Genomic DNA, 18580 nt, shown 5'->3' with positions numbered 1-18580 from the left:
TTATGAAAATAAAAAATGTGTCATGTTGTGCCATCTAGTCTCAAGGTGAGGTTGTTTAGTCAAAATATCCACTAATCTTATAGCCTTCACCTTGTGTTCTCATGGTTCCCAGATAAGCCTTAACTATTTGAACTTCATGGTCATTGCTTTTAGGGCTGAGGTATGACTAAGTCACTTGCTTCTTTCAAATTCTGTTTTTCCAGTGCTCTTTCATGCTTTTCATAATTGGTTATGACTCATGTTATTGTCCTTTCTCCAAAATATACTACAACTATGTCATTTTCTGAATATATAAAGGTGAGCAAGCATGTTAATTGCTTGGAAGGTAAAGTGTTAAGGACCAAGTGAGTGAGCACAGTACCCAGCACGACGTACACAGGAAGATCACTGCAAACTCTGCCCCATGGCCAATCTGCACACAGGGCACAGTGGGGGTTTCAGTGGCAAGAGGGAAGTACATTTGGCTGCACAACAACGCATGAAGCCACAGCTGTTCTGCTCATCCCTCAGCAAACTTCACATGATGTGTTCGTTGTATGTCATCCACACAGCAGTGCCACCTAAGCAAGGCTAATACAATTTAGACTTGTGCAATTCAGTTTTACTCAGGTAGATGCAGGCTTAGTAGGGGGGTCTTCCAGATCACAACTTCTAATGAAAGAGACAATGTGGAGGGGTTGTCCTACAGCAACTGAGTAGCTGGAGTTCTTATAAGGAAAGAGAAAAGAAGAGCAGGGATAATAATGTGGAAATGCAGTGAAATCTGTTTGGGTGTCAAGTCACTGTAGAAAGAGGAGTATGAAGGTTTGGGATTTGCACCATTTTCATATGCTAGCAACAATAGAGTCTGATGAGGGAGACTTATGTCATGGATTGCTCAGAAAGTAAGGTTTGTGCCCACACATTACAGGTGACATTACTGAAAGAAAGTCTCATTAGCTCCAATAAAATGGTAGATTCATCTAAAATAACACAGGGTTTAACAGCAAAAGTGCCTTTTAGCCATTTCTAATGGACACATGAATAATGTGGGCTTGCAAATAACTGTAGCAAGACAATTACTTGATCACAGATGTGATGTGCTCATTGCTCGAGTTACTGCAGTGTGCTGCACTGAATGCCTTCTTTGACAGTAGAGAGACGCTGCTTATTAGAGCATCAATTTAGGAGGCTTCTACTGTATTCTTGTATAGGACTTTACACAGATACTCATGTGAGATGGAAGTTGTGCTAAAAGTCTTTACAGGATTATAGAAGGAAGCCATTGATGTCCTTGAATATGGTAGGTAGGAGTCCTTGGTCTCCTCCTATTTTAAGTTACAAAAAAAAAAAAAATAGCTCAGAGCTTAACCTGTAGACATCCTGAGCGTGTTTATGATTCAGTCACCAGCTTTCTTCACTACAACCCCTGAATATTTCCCCTTACTATTTTTTTCCAATTCCCATTGCACTCTCGGTTGCAGCTTTGTGAATTGCTGTCCTCTCAGTAAAAGCGTGATAAAATCACCTGCTCCAGTGACAACAATTTCTAGTCTGTTTTATTTGGAATGAGAATTTGTTATAAAGTTAATAACAGAGAGTTACCTTTCAAGCAGAGTTCATTCTTTCCACAAAAATTTCCACTTCAGTGCTAAGCATTTCGATATTGGGATCTGCAGTATTGATAAGGAATCTCCATTTCTTGATTTAACTCCCACAAAGGTTATCTTGAGCTTTTTCTCATTATGCTCCTTCCCAGCCTTGCATGTTAACAGTGAGAAGTCAACCAAATATATAAATCAGAGTTGTGTGACTCATATTTCTCATATTTTAAGCTGAGGAGTCATGTTAGATGCAGGAAATAGGAGGAGCCCTTCCTTGGTATTTTCTGTCCTGCCCACCATCTAATTCTCATGGTGGTTCCGATCCTTGATGGTACTGGGTAACTTGGTGCATGCCTCAGTCTGAGAAGCATAGCTGTCACACACTATCCAGAGCCAGATTACCTTCACCAGAGAGATCCATGAAGAAAAACTAACAACTGTTCCACTGATGCTCCCTTATAGAGAATTTCCAACTGTGCATCTCAGAAGAGAACCACTTCTTCAGAAGCAGCTCTCAAACCAAAGCATTTTTTTCTATGTCAGATCAAATTGAAATAGCACCTATTAATTTTTTTTCCCCTGAGGTCCGTACAAAAACTTAGTACAGTGTTTTGTTCTCCTTTGTGGACGTATCCATGACTAAAATGAGTCATTTTAATAGCCATGAACTTTAATATGCAGTTTAGAATTCAATGAAGTGTTCGTCAGTAAAAGGAAAAGGCTTTTATGCCCCAAATTTTAAGAAAATTAAAATCCTTTAACACAGCAGTGAGCACCTCTTAGTCAGTCCCTGAAGTCTTACACACAGCAGCATACCATGATGAGGCAAAAGACTTCATCATCCCCTGCTGAGCATAAGTAAAGCTGTCTTTCAGAAGTCATGGGGAAAAGGCATTTGGTGATATTTTTATTCTGCTCCTGTGAATGCTCATAACACCATTGGTTCAGACTCATGAGCATTATGCATATATGCTTCTTGTGCTTGTGACGTTGGCATCAAATGCATTGTTTATTTTAAAAGTTCAGAAAGAAAGGTTATATTGAAGTCATTGAATAGTCACTGGATATTCTTTAAGTTGTTCTAAAATGCTTACAGTATAGAAGACTTTTTGTACATTTATTTATGCACATTTTTGAATTATTGCAGTAAAGAAAGTATTATTTGATGTAGTATTTTATTAGATGTTGGGTGGACCTTTTTGAGCCTGCTGACACTGGTTTTGTTATTGATGTCATTGAAGGCAACTTTAGGTGAAGACAAAAGCAACAAATATAGAAAACCTAATTGGTTTTTTAGACTTCCATTAAAAAAGTTTTCAGTGACTTGTGAATTGCCATTGACTGTCATGTCAGAGGTGCCATGATGCAAACATACTTGAGGAATAAGATGTCTTCTCACAAACAAATGACATATTTGGTAAGGAAGTTTATTGACACTGGGCTCTCATGGGTTTTTGCAGATGAGTAGAGTACAGGATTCTTGAAGGTATTGATCATGAAATGTTTCTGAGCATTGAATTCCTCTTATGCACACCACAGTTGTTCTGTTCAACACTCCATCTTTTGGTAATGATTTCTGTCTGGTGATCCCAAGACATCTTAAGGCATAACCATAGCTTTTTACATCTCCTGGGCTAAGCCAAAATGTTATTTACAAATCCATCCTCCTTGTCACAGTTTCTCACACCTCATTTTTAAAGGCCAGTCTCCAAATTACTTGAATGAGTTCATTATGGAAACACATTAAACATCTTGGTCCGTAAGTTTCTCTTTCTTTTACTGTAAATGTGTTTCAAGATAATTGCACCATTATCTTCCAGACCCAAATTTGAAGGAAGTATTTGGGGTTTGCTGTCTTCTGTTTGCTTTACAAGAAAGTGAGAGTACAGTAAACTAACCGGGAGCACTAGGAGAGTTAAACCTGCCTGTATGTGACCAAACTGGGAAATTGGTTTTTGGGTCCTATCAGGAAGAAGTGAGTGAATGCTTCTGGCTTGGAGTCATTGCTGTCCCAAGCAACAACTGAGAAAGTGGAAAGAGGTGAATCCTGCCCAAGAAGAAATAAAGGCAAGTGAAACAGTGGGTCCTACCCAGAAGTGTGGGAGTCCTCTGGAGCAGAAGCAGTAGCAGAAGCCCTCAAGGCTAAAGCTGAACCCGAGGGTCTCATGCATTTTCCATGGGTCTTCATTCAACTTCTTCCCATTGTCCATACTCTTCCCCTTTCCGTGTCAAAAAAGGGCAGCCCTTTGTTTTTTACACTACGTTTCTCCATCCTGCATCTGACATGGGAAAAGCCTGTCACCTGCCAATACCATCACTTCAGCAGTCCTTAGCAACTTTACCTTTGTTGTGATGCACCTTGAAATGAATGAGAACAAACTCAGTAGTTAGAGTGAGTGTAATAGGGCGCAATTAAACTTGATGCATTTTCTTGGAATGCTCATTTTGCAGATTACTTAAACCTCAGGTCTAAACCTTAAAATAATGTGTAATATTTTGTGAATTTACTTAGATATGTAAAGAAAACTCATATTTTTTTCAGCTTCTCTATTGAGCTGCACATCATAGATCCATGAGCCATTCTGTTATTCTGAATTTTAAGGGTTTTTTTATGAGTGGACAGTAATTTTCTAATTGTTTAGCACTAGAGAGAGTTTTTATTCAGTTTGAAAATTGCAGTCAAATAGCAAAACATATAAAATTATAAGTATAGACTAATTTTAAAATGTCAAGGAACAAACACAAAACATTTGGAGAATTAGAGTTATACACCTTTTTGTTTTGCACACAAAGCCTGATTTCCTTAGTTTCTCATGCTGTGCATACATAATGCATAGATTGAGCTGTTCAGTTTTCTAGAACCTTGATTTTGTCAATAGTTTGCAAATGTGAGAGTGCTTTCACGGAGCATTAATTATATAGTCTGTTTTCAATGTGGAACCACTTGAAGAATCTTGACAGTGTTTACTAGAAGCAGCACTGCAACCTTGGGAAGTTTACAGAGGCACTTAGGGGAAATATAGGTAGGGAATATGAAAAGGACATTTACCAAACCCTTGCCGGGACTACCAATGTGTGTTGTGTCCCATATTGCTTCTATCCTTATCTACTTGCTACTCTAATACTATACTTCTCTGTAAGAAAAAAATCTTACTTTTTATTTCTCAGTCATCACATAGTGATTTCTTTCTTTTGTATATGTAAGTCATTAAGGTATATGCATCTCACATTCCCTGTGTGGAAGAAAATAAACAATGCACAGCTGGTAGCATAAAAAATAGGGGTAAACCACCAGAGACTGGGCAACATACAAACTTCCCCTTCCATTGGGAAAGAGGTTTGCAGATCCAAAACACCGCGTTTGCCATTACTCCAAAGAGAGCAGCCGCCACTTCTGAGGGTGCAGCAGCATCAGAGGTGGCTCTATTGCATGTCTGTCTCCTTCTGCAAGGAACCTCCTTGCTGAGCACCTTGTTTTCATGAGGTGTTGGTCTTCAGAGTTTGGAGATACCAAACCAACTGTACTACGTTCACAGTAGTATATGCACCATATTTGTGTTAGCTAGACATGACCAAAGATTGTGATAAAACCAGAGGATACTAGTATTTGTAAGGCCTAACCTTGCTATTAGTTTTAACATAACACATTAGACATGTATCTCCATTAACATCTTTCTGCAGGAAAATAAAAGGAGTTGAATATTGGAAAAATGCATTTTAGCTTAATGACAATTTTTCTGCATCAGTCACGTTTCAGAGTGAGCTTGGGTTTTATGTTTTTGAATCTACTAGCTGAAACAAATTATTTAGATAGCATATTATGATTGTTATGTTTCTGTGAATATTAGTAGTATTCTTTGTTGGGTTTTTTTTTATGCTGTATTTTCAGGCATCTAGACGTACAATTCCCAAAAGCAAACCATGTAAGAAGAAATCAGCATTAACTCTGTATTGCCACACAGCTGAACAAAAGAGATTGCAGTTATATTCTTAAACTCTTATGAGAACTGTATATAATTATTGACTTTTCAGAGGTAACTACTGTATCCTCACATGCCCACATTCACGATGTAGCTGTATATTGTGCTTCTTTTCAGGCACATCTGTCTAAAACAAATGCATTGATAAACAAAGCAAATAGCATCAGGTATGTGTTAAATGTGCCATGAATTTTTGCTTGACCTTGATCAGTGATGCTGAGTGAATTAAACTAATGACGTTTCAAAGATTCTTTGTATGCCATGGCACTGTTAAAAATCAGGATGTTGTTTAAAATAGTTTTAGCAAGACTGGGAAGTCTCGGATTGCATATAAAGAAACTGCAGCCCAGGGAAGTGTGCTTTGGGTGATTCTTCATGGGCACTAAATGGCATGATTCTCACCTATCCTATCTCATGAAGAATAGCTCTATATAAGCAAATATGTTTCCTCTCTCATTTTTAGTACTGGTAGTAAATTTCCTGGTATAGGAAGGAAGACTTTAAAATTGGAATATTCAGGTTTGATTTAAATGGCTATGTTTTGTTGTAATTTGTTTCTTTCTGTGTGAAAAACTAAAAAAACCCATTTTCTCTTATGAAAGAGTATCTTCTAAATTCATAGTAGCTAGACTTCAACTAACAGCTCTAAACTCTAATTAACACCTCTTCCAAGAGCAGATGTCAGTTTCAATTCCTATTTTAAAAATTCATTTATCTCTCAAAATGAGGTGCATGGGGAATATTATTGTTGATATTTCTTCACCTGTGTGTCTACATCTTTTAATAATAAGATCCTTCCTGGCTTATGGGAAAACGTGTCCTAAATATGCTTTGGATTTTGCAGGTCTTTGAAGTAGGACATCAGAGAGTTTTGTTTGCAATCAAATTAAGGTGTTTTAATTAAGGAATTAGGAAGCAATTAAGGACAAATTATGAAAATTATCATTGTGTCTTCAAGTGAAGAAATTTTCATTCAACAGTAATATGCATAAAGTCAAAGTCTATTGAGGCTTGAAGGTGAAGGCTAATATTAGCAATTCAGATTTCTTTTAAACTAGCTTTTATATAATAATTCTTTCAATTTCCTTTTTTTTTTTTTTAATAAGGCCTTTTGTTAGGCTTTGCCATTTCCCAAGATTGAACAGCTGTCAGAACTAGAAAGGTGTCACCCTACCTTTAGAAATAAGTTCCTGAAAAATAAATCATGGAACTTATTATGCACTTCTTCTAGCAGATCTCAAAGGGTTGTTATACAGCAACAGACAAGCTTTGCTGCAAGTGTAGTTTTGAACCCAGAGCCATTTCTTTCAAGTTTCAAAGAAGTTTTAAACATTCATAGTCAGTAATGCCAGCAAACTGAATGACAGGAAGGTAACTTGAGAGGACGAAGATCTTTTGTGTTCTGAGATAAACCTGTTTGTTTACTGAACCATGAGACGTTGTGGCAGATATCCTAAGATTTTCTGGTACAGTTAGAAACCAGAATTTTGTATGAGATTAAAAGTATGTAGTTTCCTGATTCTTTTGCAGAGTCATCTTGGGAGTTAAATGTAACAATCTTTTTCACCAAGATTCATGTCACTGCTGGTTCACAGCAAAGTGGAACAATTGTACTGTTTTAAAGAAGAAATATAAGGTTAATAAATTAATGCTTGGAAATAAAATGTTCAGGGACAAATCGGAGTTGAATGTATTGATGAGAATCCTAAGTAATACTGCTGAACTCCATAGGGACACCCTTGGGTTAGGGAGAACAGAATTTAGTGGTGTCTACTTAAATTATCCTTTCAAAGATCCCTGTACTTGCTTTTGTGCCTCATGAGCCCAAATCAAGACAGATTTGCTTTCTGCTTTAGAGTATGCTCATAGATGTTTGGCTGCATCCAAAAAGATAAATAAATGCCCACTGGAATGGGTATTCCATGTCCAGAAAGTTTCTTTATTAAGGTTGAGGTAGGCATGAGTAACAACAGTATTTTGAAATAACTGAATTTTCTGTGGTTTTCTTAGGAGCAGTGTGTGTGTTGCCTGTTACCACAGAGGTGAGATGTTGTTGCTGATGCCTGATCCAGCCCCCCACCACAGGGGCTTTCGTGGTATTACTCTGGCGTGTTCAGTAGTGACTTGTGCAGAGCATGGTGACTCGGCACCTGCAGAGCCTCTCCTTGCTCCCAAGCACAGACCACACCACAGCTCCCTGGAGGCACTAGTGAAAACTGGGTGTTTTCAAGCAAAGAGTGACACTGCCCTTTGGGAGTGCGTGAGGGAGAGCAGGATGGTTTTAAATGAGTTGCCATCATGCTGAATGACATTTGAAAATGAGAAGCTGAAAACCCCTCTAGCTTCTGATTTGTGTCATATTCATCCTTCAAGGCAGGCAATGACAAGTTGTTGAGAGATATTAACCCGGTTGCTAATGCCCATGGAGGAGCACAAATGTAAGCATTAATCTTGTTTTGTGGCTTTTGTCAGTGCTGCATAAAGGTACGTGCATTGTGATTGATCTCCAAACCAGAAAGGAAATGTTAATATGTAGCTAGTAGCAGAATAGTCAAAATAAAGACCCATGGGATAATAGAAAATTCTTTGTTCACCTAGGGAAAGATTTACAACTTCCTCAGCCAGTCGAGAACACAACATTATTGTATTGTCAAATTTCAGTAATTTTTGCAGTGATGCATAGGAAATCAGCTGCAAATCACCAGATAGCCTGACAAATTCATTTGGGCCCAGATGCGCTAAATTACTTGGAACACTTTTAGGCAGCCTGAGTATAAAATTGCAGTTCTCAAGGCTCTTATTTAGCTCCCCTCTAATGCCAGCAGTGAGTCGAAGTAGTAAGTGCCCTTTTGCTGATATTCTTCCTGCTTCTCACATGCTCAGAAGTGTCTTATCCTTGATAGAACTAAGTCTCTATCTTGTGTCCAAACCCCATTATTATCCACAAATGAGATATCTGTCTGCTTTTATGGCCTTTGGGCTTGTTCCAGTTAATTTTCTCAGGCGTGGGTTGTGTGCTGCACAAAAGCTGGCAAAAAGAGGCATTATTTTTCAGACCACAGCTTCCATGCATGACAGTGTCCCCAGACTGGCAATATCTGCTGTGCAGCCACAGGTTGGTGGTCGCAGCATGTTTCCAGGCTGTGGAGGTCCCCAGCCCTGTGCCTCCTCTGTCTGGAGCATTGAGACTGCTCTCTAGAGCCAAAAGGAGTGAGAAAAGTTGTGCTCAATGAATCTCTCCATGTATCTAAGCCTCTGTAACCCAGTGAAATGGGAGAAAAAACAATCTGAGCTATGACTTTTAAGCATATTAGTGTGTATCATCCTGGGTCAGACCCTTTAATGGTAGAGCCCGATGTAACTCCTTTGATTTCAGCACACTGAAAAACAATTTAGGGCAGTTTGGGATGGGGGTTTGGGCCACAAAGTTCGTCACAGTAATGAAATCCTAGATATCCCCTTTGCTTGTGTTGTCTAGGCTGAGAAAGAGATGATGATTCATAGTGAGTTTGTAGGTGAGGGAGCTATAAGATAGCACAGAGTAAATGTCAGTAAATCAGAAAACATGGATGGCCAAATGGGAGTATAAATGGGAATTCTGTACTTGCTCTCACAGCACATTTGGTGATTTGGCTTTTATTAATTTCAAAACAGTAGTGCAGGTGTCCTGTATTTTATGTGAAATCAAACCAACTATAAGCAGAAGGGCAGTGCAAAATCCATAATTGTGCTTCTGTAGGACTTCACATGGATGAACAAATATCCCCTAGCAAAGGATCAGGGCCATGATGGACAAACTTTGCTTTCTGGGAAGTGATTTCCACCTTCCCTCAATCAGGATGATAGATTCACTCAGTAACACCTCTTTGACATTTACTGTCTTAAACTCTACACTTCTGCCTCTGTGACAGAAAATGCATGATGTGATAGCAGAGTCAAATTAATGCAACTCCCAAGTCCAAACAGAGCCTGATGTCTTCTTCTGTAAAAGCAGGTTGTAATTTTTGTTACCTACCCCTTAATTTTTAACTTATGAACATTTCCCCATTAATTCTATTGTATCAGCTATTATACTGATTAGCTGATTTGCATGCTCTCCCAAGCTGAACTGAAAAGATTCAAGTCTGCAGGTCACATTTATTGGCAGAAGCAATACTCCCAAGGTACATATTTGCTTAATTTTTCATCTTTAAATAGACAGCTCTGCCAAAAAACTAAACACACTTGTCTAAAAGGGAGAGAGGAGTCAGTAAAGGCACTGATGAAGTAACAGTGATTTCAAAATAGCTTCTCATATATTGATTTTTAACTGTTGGAGAGAAATACTGTGATATTTTTGATGATGTTTTGTGAAGAAATGTACATTATTTGTCAAACAAATCTCTACTTAGCTTTTTATGGTAATCCAATCCCTCGGCTTCCAGTGTCTGGGAATTAATTATTTCCAAGAGTTTTAGTTTTCCCCTGAACAACACTATTGGTAGAAAAGAAAAAGGCAGTTTCTAGTTATGGGAAGCAGCACTGAGTCCAGTCTGAATCTGCAGAGATTCCAGCTTGGCCCTGTGGCTTCTGATCCTGGGTCTTGGCTTTCTTTGCCCCAAATTCCTGATCTGCCTCTGTGTCAGGAGCCAGCAGGAGGGGTAACGTGAAGACAAAGGGGGAACATACCTGGGCATGACCAAGGTGCAAGAAAAGGAGAAAGCAAGTGGGATGAGAGTAGAAGTTTGAGAAGCAATGAAGTAAAATTCTTTGTCATTTCCTAAGAATGGGGGAATATACATAACATGGGACTCTTACTGGCTGCCGCCTCACTATGATGATGTTATTCTTCAGCAGTAACAGGATGTCCGCTGATGAAAAGCAACTGTTGCCTAAGAATCGGGGAAAAAAACCAACTCACCAGGCTGATTTAGTAGTGATAAGATATAGAACAGGTCTTTAATGAAGGTCTTCTAGCGCAAGGAGTACAAAAAGGCATGCACAATTTGTGGTCTGATCTGAGAACTACTCGCCCCCAGCTCTGCCCCCCGCATGCCTCCCCAGAAATTGAGTTGGAGGTCCTAAGATGCCTTTCTTCCTCTTCTTCTTCATCTTCCTCTTCTTCACAACACATACGGTCTTTGGAGCTTCTCCAAGGTTCCGGGCTTGAAGGTTCCTTTGATTGTGATGGTATCTTGTTGTTCAAGCCTGAGGTGCATATGTTCTTAAACAGAATATGTTTACTATAGTCCTGCCTTGAAAGGAGCCTAAACAAGCCTAAAGAATTGAGAAAATTCAATATGAAATAGGGGAATAAGGTTTGATGAGTGCTAACTACTATTCTAAAGTGTGACAGACTATACAGCAACATTAAAATCTACAAAAAGCTAAAAATCCTAAAAATTCAAAGGCATCACAACTACCCCTTTAGGTAGGTTATGCTGTTGGAACAGTTGACCTTGCCCTGGTGGTAGACGTGTAGCAAAATGAATACGAAACCAGCAAAAAACTACAACTGGAGTATGTGATGATGCTGGGAGGCAGATTTAACCATTTAAACTGCTATGGGAAGTGTTGTGCCCCCTCCCTCTGAACCCATGTGCAGAGAGAGTATTGGCTGAGCCTAATGCAGGCACCATATGACATGGTTCCCTTCCGAGTACCCCCTTTTCATCTGAAAGAATTACCACAAGCGTTAAGGCATCAGGTGTTCTAAAATGACATGTGTAATGCTTGAGAAATACTTGGGAATCTCAGATACAATTATTTTAGTATCTGGAGGAGAAATTTGTCAGAGAAACCTTCTTCAGATTTGCTGAGAAGCTTTATTGAAGAGGTCTTCATACCATGACAGATCTTCTGTCATGGCATGAAGGAAAAGGGAATGATTGTCCCGCCTAAATACTTTTGAAATCCTAGCAAAAATGCCAGTGGGAGGAAAGGCTGCTTAGCACAAGTTTACCTAACCAAAGTAAGACATCTTTTTAATGCAAATTGCAGGTGTTCCTGCAATGTGATTCCAATTAGTCCAGCTAACTTTCTAACTAATTGGAGGCATCATCACCTCTAAAATGTGCAAGTCAGATACTAAAAGACAACCAACTCTCAATTGCTCTAACATATAGAACTTTAGTGAAAAAAACAAGCACAAATCCTGTGGCAGAAGTGTACAGAGTGGGTAGATAGTCTCTGATATGCTGAAGGAAAATTACTCTGATATTTTCATCAAAATATTATGAAGCTATCACTGAGTGGAAAATTTTGTTACCTGTGGCCTGTGATATGTGAATTTAAAGACATTTTCCTTTAGAAGGAAGAAATGCTGTTCATTACCTTGCAGTTTTCAAATGGGTCTTCTTTATAAGTCAACATTAAGATGCTGTGAGTGTATGTTTTATCACTGAATTACAGATCTGTTTTCTGATAAAAGGAGAGCACTGTAGGAAAAGAAATAAGTGCCAGTTAGCTCATGCTGAGCTTGTACAATGGTTTTCTTGCATTTGATAGAAACTAAAATAAAGCAATGAATCCCAAAATGTGTTCACATAAAATGCCACTGTTGTTCAGCTGACTGGGGTTGCTCCTTTTTGGTTTTGATGAAATCCAAAGGAAATAATACATGTGTGTATACCAGACTTTTTGTAGATAAAACAGTATGTCAGACTCAGCATGGAAAAGATTGTAACAATGACGATGACCATGCTTCCCATGACTTTACTATGTCCAGGTTTTTACTCCTGGGCTCTTTGTATAGCAAACAATCATGGAGGAATTCTCCAGGAAACTTTAATTGCTTTTGCTGTCAGACAAATAAGGTGCATCATGATATCATTTTAATCAAAACTACAACATTTAGAAAAAATCAGTTATTGCTAGTTATTGCTTGTATTATTAATATAATGTGAGTTAACTTTTACTTGACCTTCTGTGCAATATTTATCCCCAGATCTGCCATTGGGAAGCTGGGAGTGGACGTATTCGAAGCTGTGTACAGCTATCTCAGGCAAGCGAGACAGCAGAATGCCAGTGAGGAGGAGATCAGGCGATGTTTGGAGAAGCTAGTTGCTAGAGCAAGCGATTGCTTTGAAGTGGATCAGCTTCTGTACTTCGAGGAACAGCTACAGGCTTCAGAACCTCATCTTCAGCTGTAACAGGTGTGTCAGTAACAGCGCTGGAAACGGCAAGGAGGGGGGAAGGTGCTTAGCTGCCTTCTTCAGGCCTGCAGGCAAGTACAGGTATTTGAAGGAAACTGCTGAAGGTTAATGTAGTACATAAGCATGTAGAAAGGCTCCATTTGAGAATCCAGACTGCAGTGAGAAGTGGGTAAATATGGCACAGATTACAGGGGCAGGAAGAACAATTGTTCGTGACTGTGGAGGGGAGCATTCACCGTTACCCAAGTTCCCTTTTTCTACCACTTAAAGGCAGGCTGTAGCCAGGCACCAGTCCTGCACTCAGAGCATCACTGGCAAAGCTTCCTGTGATAGAATGATGCAGGATTAGACTCCAGCTGCTGTTGATTTCTGTGCTAACTGGTCCTTGTGGCATTTAAACCTCTAGTTTTTGTACTTTGGCAGATTTACCCTTAAACATACATGTATCTATATGGCCACTCAGCCCCTAATTGCCTTGTTATTATTGATTGTTCAAAAGGGCTGCATTTAATCTTTGTGACTTTCAAAGGAACTGTGGAAATACACATATGCTCAACATACACTGAGATAGGTGTATATATTCATAATGGCAGAAAGATGTCTGGTCATACTCTGTACACTGTCTGTAAAAAGACAGACATGTGGCCTGAGCTATAACTGACTTTGTTAGATAAGAATCCTCACTGTGACTTCTGAGACTGTTGAATCAAATTCATTCTACACAGATGGAACAATAAATTGATTTTTTTCTTGCACATTGTTACCGTTAATGTTTTTTCTTAGTGTTTATCCTCCCTTCTTCATATGCATCACATTTCTGCTGGTTTCAATTGTATATCATGCTCTGATTATATACTTGATGTTTTCCTTCTACCTCTTCCTTCTTTATTCTGCATTCCGAGCTCCTTCATCCATCTGTGTAAAAGGCTAAAGGATAACAAAGTGGTACAATCTGTAAAGGAATCTCAAATGAATTGTGGACCAAATTAATTTGAGGCACTGAGCCATTATCATAATCCTTATGTTTCCTGCTTTTCTGCTACAAGTCTTAAAGGACTTGGGAACTGAATTAAATAAATTAAAAGAAATTCATACGAATTTGAAAAAAATATTTCTATTTGACCTAAGATGAGTTATTTACAGCTAGTATTGATACTGGTATCGATGGTCAATTAAGCAGTGCTACTGGCCTATCTTTATGACATGCTTTAAGAGACTCAAAGCAAAAGGCAAGTAGAGTCATCTTGACCTATTTTAGCAGCAACATAAACTGAGGAAGCAAAGGGCATGCCCAGCTATAGATGTGGCACTGTACTTCCAGCTCAAAGTAATAAGAGATTCTGACATGTCTAGTTTCAGCTTTTATTTGTAATACATGGTGTTGCAAACCAGAGGCTAAAATCCACTATGATGGTCACTGAGGTAGGGGAACATTTTTTTATTTCTGTGTGGTGATTCAGATTCCATAGGTGGACAGACAGTTTGAAGTTCAAATTCTCAGTCAAGTTGCAGTCTCTTTCCTATTATTTCTTCTTGTACTCCCCATCCTTCCCAATGGTGTTCCTGTGTACCTGCTTCCATATTTTTTGCACATAACTTTATTTAAGACTATTTAAAAACAGGAGTGCTGAAGTCCAAGATATAGGAGGAATACTTGGATGTTGCAGGGACTGTAAAGTCTGAAAGCAAACAATAAGTTACACATGGTCAGAGGGAGATAATCTTCACTCCTGCGATTACCTCTGGCTGTGATTCAAAGTGATTTCTTACAAAACCTCCAAACCCAGCCTCTATAAGCAGTCAATTCCTTCTTATTAGTGATGAAGGCTTCCTCAGATTTTTCTTTGTGCAGCATGCAAGAAAAAATGCCCACAGAGGAATGGGTCAGGCTCCTTAAGGCAGTCAAGGACTAAGGAGATCATTAAAGTGAAACCTTTAAAACCTGACAAACATGGTTTAGCCATGCAGATTGCCCTCAAGGAAATGGTTGCTTTCTGATGAGCAGTACTTTCTTTCATTTGCTGCACAGGAAAAAGAAATCACAGTGCCTTTTACAGTTACTTCAGTTGCTTTCTGCTCTCTGCAGGGAATGACCTTCAAGGTATGTGAGGATCTGGAGGTTACTGCTTTGCTGGTTATATGCTTTAAACCATACTTTGTTTCAGAGGTTTTTTTGCATCAATTGTGCTACAAATAGCCAATGTAGTATACATATTAAACACAGCAGGAAACTTTTTGTCTTTGAACTGTAGTAAAAGCACAGAAATACACCCCATGGATTTGATGGAAATTCTTACATCACTATTGCTTTGACTTGCAAAATCCCATTGCTGGTGGTCATTAGAAGGAGGAGGATTGTTGGTATTGTGGATCTTCAGTAATAAGAAAGCAACAGAGCTGCTGGAAGTAAATGTGAGGAAATAAACGTAAAGACATTATATGGCTGTGGATAGATCTTCATAAAGGGTTCCATTTTACCTGCATATTTGTATCAAAAGCTTCACGAGCATCAGGCAACCTTGCTGCTTTTTTTATTGATTCTCTTAAAACTGCTACAAACTGTACTGCTTGATGAAGAGATATTGCAAACAACGGAAGCGAGGTGAGTAATTATGTAATGCTTTGAGGTCCTGAACCTGGTAAAAAGGTGCTTGAACTATAAAGGGGAAAAGAACATCTGAGTCTTTTGATAAGTATAACTGTCAACATCTTGTCAACACTTGGATTATGGGGCAGACCAATCATATTTTTCTCAGCAAACAAAAAGTCCTTTCTTAGAGGTGATCGTTCTGCCAGATAATTCCTAGAAGGCATCAGAGTTCCCTCTCTACAGGATGAATTAGAGGTTTCCAGTGTCTGAAAATCCTGCCTGCAGGAAAGGACTATCCTTCCTCCAGGACCCAGAATTGTGACTGCTGCCATGCAATGTGCAGCTCCAAGGTGCCCTCACAGTCAAACAAACCTGCACCCGGCACAGCCAGAGCTCACCCCTGACCACTGCTGGCTCTCCAAGTCCACATGTAACCAGGGTGATGGAGCATCGAGCAGATACGCAGGTGAAAAAAAAAGGTAGGAGTCAGCAAAGTAGCCTTGTGGATAATGCAAAGACTGACCTTTCAGTCTTTGCTATAGATCGGTTCAGACTGACCTCTCAAACAGGGGATTCATTTGGAGACAGGAACAATAGGTCCATAGGTGTACTCGATTTCATATTTGTTTGTAATATGTGTGCACAACACAGCATAACCTGAAAACTCTTTAGCCTGTCTCCACTGAAAACTATGTTTTTCATTAGAGAAAGGTCCAGCAGAAAGTTTTTTGCAGGTCATTACTGGTAGAAGCAGAAGTCTCATGAAAATACAGTCCCCAGCTGCTGACTTTGCTGATGATCATTGCCATTCAGGAATATGACTGCCTTGATGATAACTCTATCCATATGTGCTGGGTATATGCACATAAGGACAGCTGGTAACAGCAAAGGCAAATGTATTTATGTTCAGACTGGTCAGGCATAGAGGGTGGGGAAGGGATGGAGGAGGAAGGAAAGGGTTGTAGGTTCCTTCCACTTACACCTTCTCATATACTTAGTTACCGCACCCAGTCTTATTTCTTTTGTCACTCATTTATGGTTGGGGGAATGAAGGGAGAGTGAATGGTTTTCTGAAGGCCACTGAAGTATCTGAAATGAGACAATGAGTGAAATACTAACAGGAAACCTTGACCTCACTCAAGACCAGTGGTCACACCAAGAGAAGATGCGCAAAGGCTTCTGGTTCCATACATGGGTCTGGTTTTCTTTTATCTGTATCAGGATATGGCCATCATGGCAGGAAAGTAAGTTAGTATTTACAGATAATTTGCCATTTTAGCTCTGTAGACAGGTTTCAGTCTTGAGTTGTTCGTGAATGGTTGATTACAGCCCCTAAATTCCCGTATTCTCATACTGTGCAGGTTTGTCTCTACCTCATCAGTTCAGGAAGCAAAAATCAGGTCATAGGAAAATTTCCAGCAGAAAATTCAATAGAGGAAAACAGACATTTAGTCAGTTGGATTAACAGTACACCTCTTGGGTGAATATTTTCCATTCCACTTGATGACACCTGGCCAGGGATTCCCAATGTTTTGCAATGTGCCAGAAATGCACACAGTATGAGTATCATCCCACAGATGAAATGGGCTCAGTTTTGTTGTAATTTTTACTACTGGGTAGCTGTAATCAAAGTACAAAGGCAGTAGTGTGCAAACAATAAGAAGAAAATACTCCTGAATTAAAATGGCAAATGGAAGAGGAGAAGATTATTCCTTTCTACTAATTAACTCTCCTATTTATTGATATATTTTAAGATTTAGAATCTGCAGTCTGTCTTAGGAAGCCTGGGAATGTTGTACCTATGTATATGTATCTACATAAAAAAATGAATTGTGATTGTATCATGAACTGTCTGTCAATCTATCAATCATCTCTCTACATCTACACATGCACACACAGGCATGTATATATACATATAGGTTTGTATCTATCCTTATCCACAGCATGTCAACAAACCTTCAAGAATATTTTTTCTCTCTTGATAAACAAAATATCTGCCAATTGCTCTGAAAAATTCTTACAAGCAGGTAAAAATACACGGCTGAATGCTCCTTGGGTTAAAAAAAACCCCAAACGTTGTGATCAGCTACTGTACCAGGGGCTGTACAAAACAGCCCCAAGGCAATCCCAGATTCCCAGGCCTCCCAGCTGAAGTGTCCAGCAGGAAGAAGACTGGATGATGGTTCAGAGAAGTAGCCTGAGCATATGTAGCAAAGTGCAACAGACAGCCTACAAAGGGTAGCACTCCTCTTGCTCCTTGCCTGACACTGCACCAGGCACTCAGCAGTGGCTTTCAGCTACTGGGGTAAGGCAAGGTATAAAGAACAATGCAATGTTGTGAAATGGATTTTCATACAGAAAACCATTATTTAATGAAATATGACTCTGTGACAGGGCACGTAAGTGTGCAGGTGATGGATTATCGACGAGGTGATTCTGTGCCAGAGCTTTATGCCCTGGAGGTGACTGAGTGCTATGAACAAGCTGGGAATCTGTGAATTGCTCTCCTACCTCCATTGTCATCTGTTGACCCCTCAGAGTCTGCCTTATTGTACCATGGAATGCAGATATTCCCTTGGGCTGTGTTATATCCTCTCAGCATCTCTAATATGAGTTCTATTTCAGTTTTTTTTCATATAGAAGCCTCTTTCTGGTGGAGGCTGCTCTATTGATATGCATCTATAAAGGGTCAGCAGTGGAGGGGTAGTCTTAAATAATGCATTGGAGTTTGCTCCCTCTGCTCTCACTGAGTTCCTGGGAAATACTCTTTAGAACTGCTGTGAAGTCTTCCTAGCTTGAACTGTCTCAGTTGTCTTTTCTTGTCCTCCTTCCTCCCCAGCTCCTCAAGGACAGAAAGCAAAGCAAACTCAGGGTGCTCAGAGTGTGCAGAACAGGTGCTGTTTAATGTCCAGAGGCAATCCTTTTAATCAAGAGAAGCAGCTTCTCTTGTTTTATAAAACAGTTTTTGAGTGGGAGCATTATTTTATTGATGCCTTTATGCATCTGACAATCAGTGCCGTACTTTTGCCATCCTGTCTGTGCCAATGAGTTGTTTTTTTTCCCACCTCAAAATGAAGCCTGCTCATTTCAAATGCTGTTTTAGAGTTTGGAAGAGCTTGGCTCCTGATGCTGACAATGAATGCTCCTGACTCCCTAGAGCCCTAATTTTGCCAGTTACTCATGCTTGTCCTTCTACAAGCTGTCTTTGCAACTGGGGGCATTATTTCTGCGACGGGTATTCTAAACAAGTGTAAACAAGGGTGTTGAAATGGTCCTTCTATGGCCTGAAAGGAC

The 18580-nt window shown here is 39.5% G+C and overlaps 1 protein-coding gene across 5 annotated transcripts in view; it reads left to right on the top strand.

Moving 5' to 3' along the window:
• Positions 1–13418, top strand: part of NEK11 (NIMA related kinase 11) — an 84091-nt gene extending 70673 nt beyond the window's left edge. For all 5 annotated transcript variants that reach the window (XM_051789108.1, XM_051789109.1, XM_051789110.1 and 2 more), the window contains one exon: positions 12489–13418. In XM_051789108.1, the coding sequence (XP_051645068.1) occupies positions 12489–12693 (205 nt within the window). In that variant the 3' untranslated portion in view covers positions 12694–13418. The remainder of the gene's footprint in view (positions 1–12488) is intronic.
• The last annotated feature ends 5162 nt before the right edge of the window (positions 13419–18580 follow it).

The sequence above is a fragment of the Manacus candei genome, unplaced genomic scaffold (genome assembly GCF_025592945.1).
Source record: "Manacus candei isolate 608988 ecotype Guabito, Panama unplaced genomic scaffold, ASM2559294v1 h1tg000026l, whole genome shotgun sequence".
NCBI lineage: Eukaryota > Metazoa > Chordata > Aves > Passeriformes > Pipridae > Manacus > Manacus candei.
Note: the sequence above shows the minus strand (reverse complement) of the source record. Positions and strands in the feature narration are given on the sequence as shown.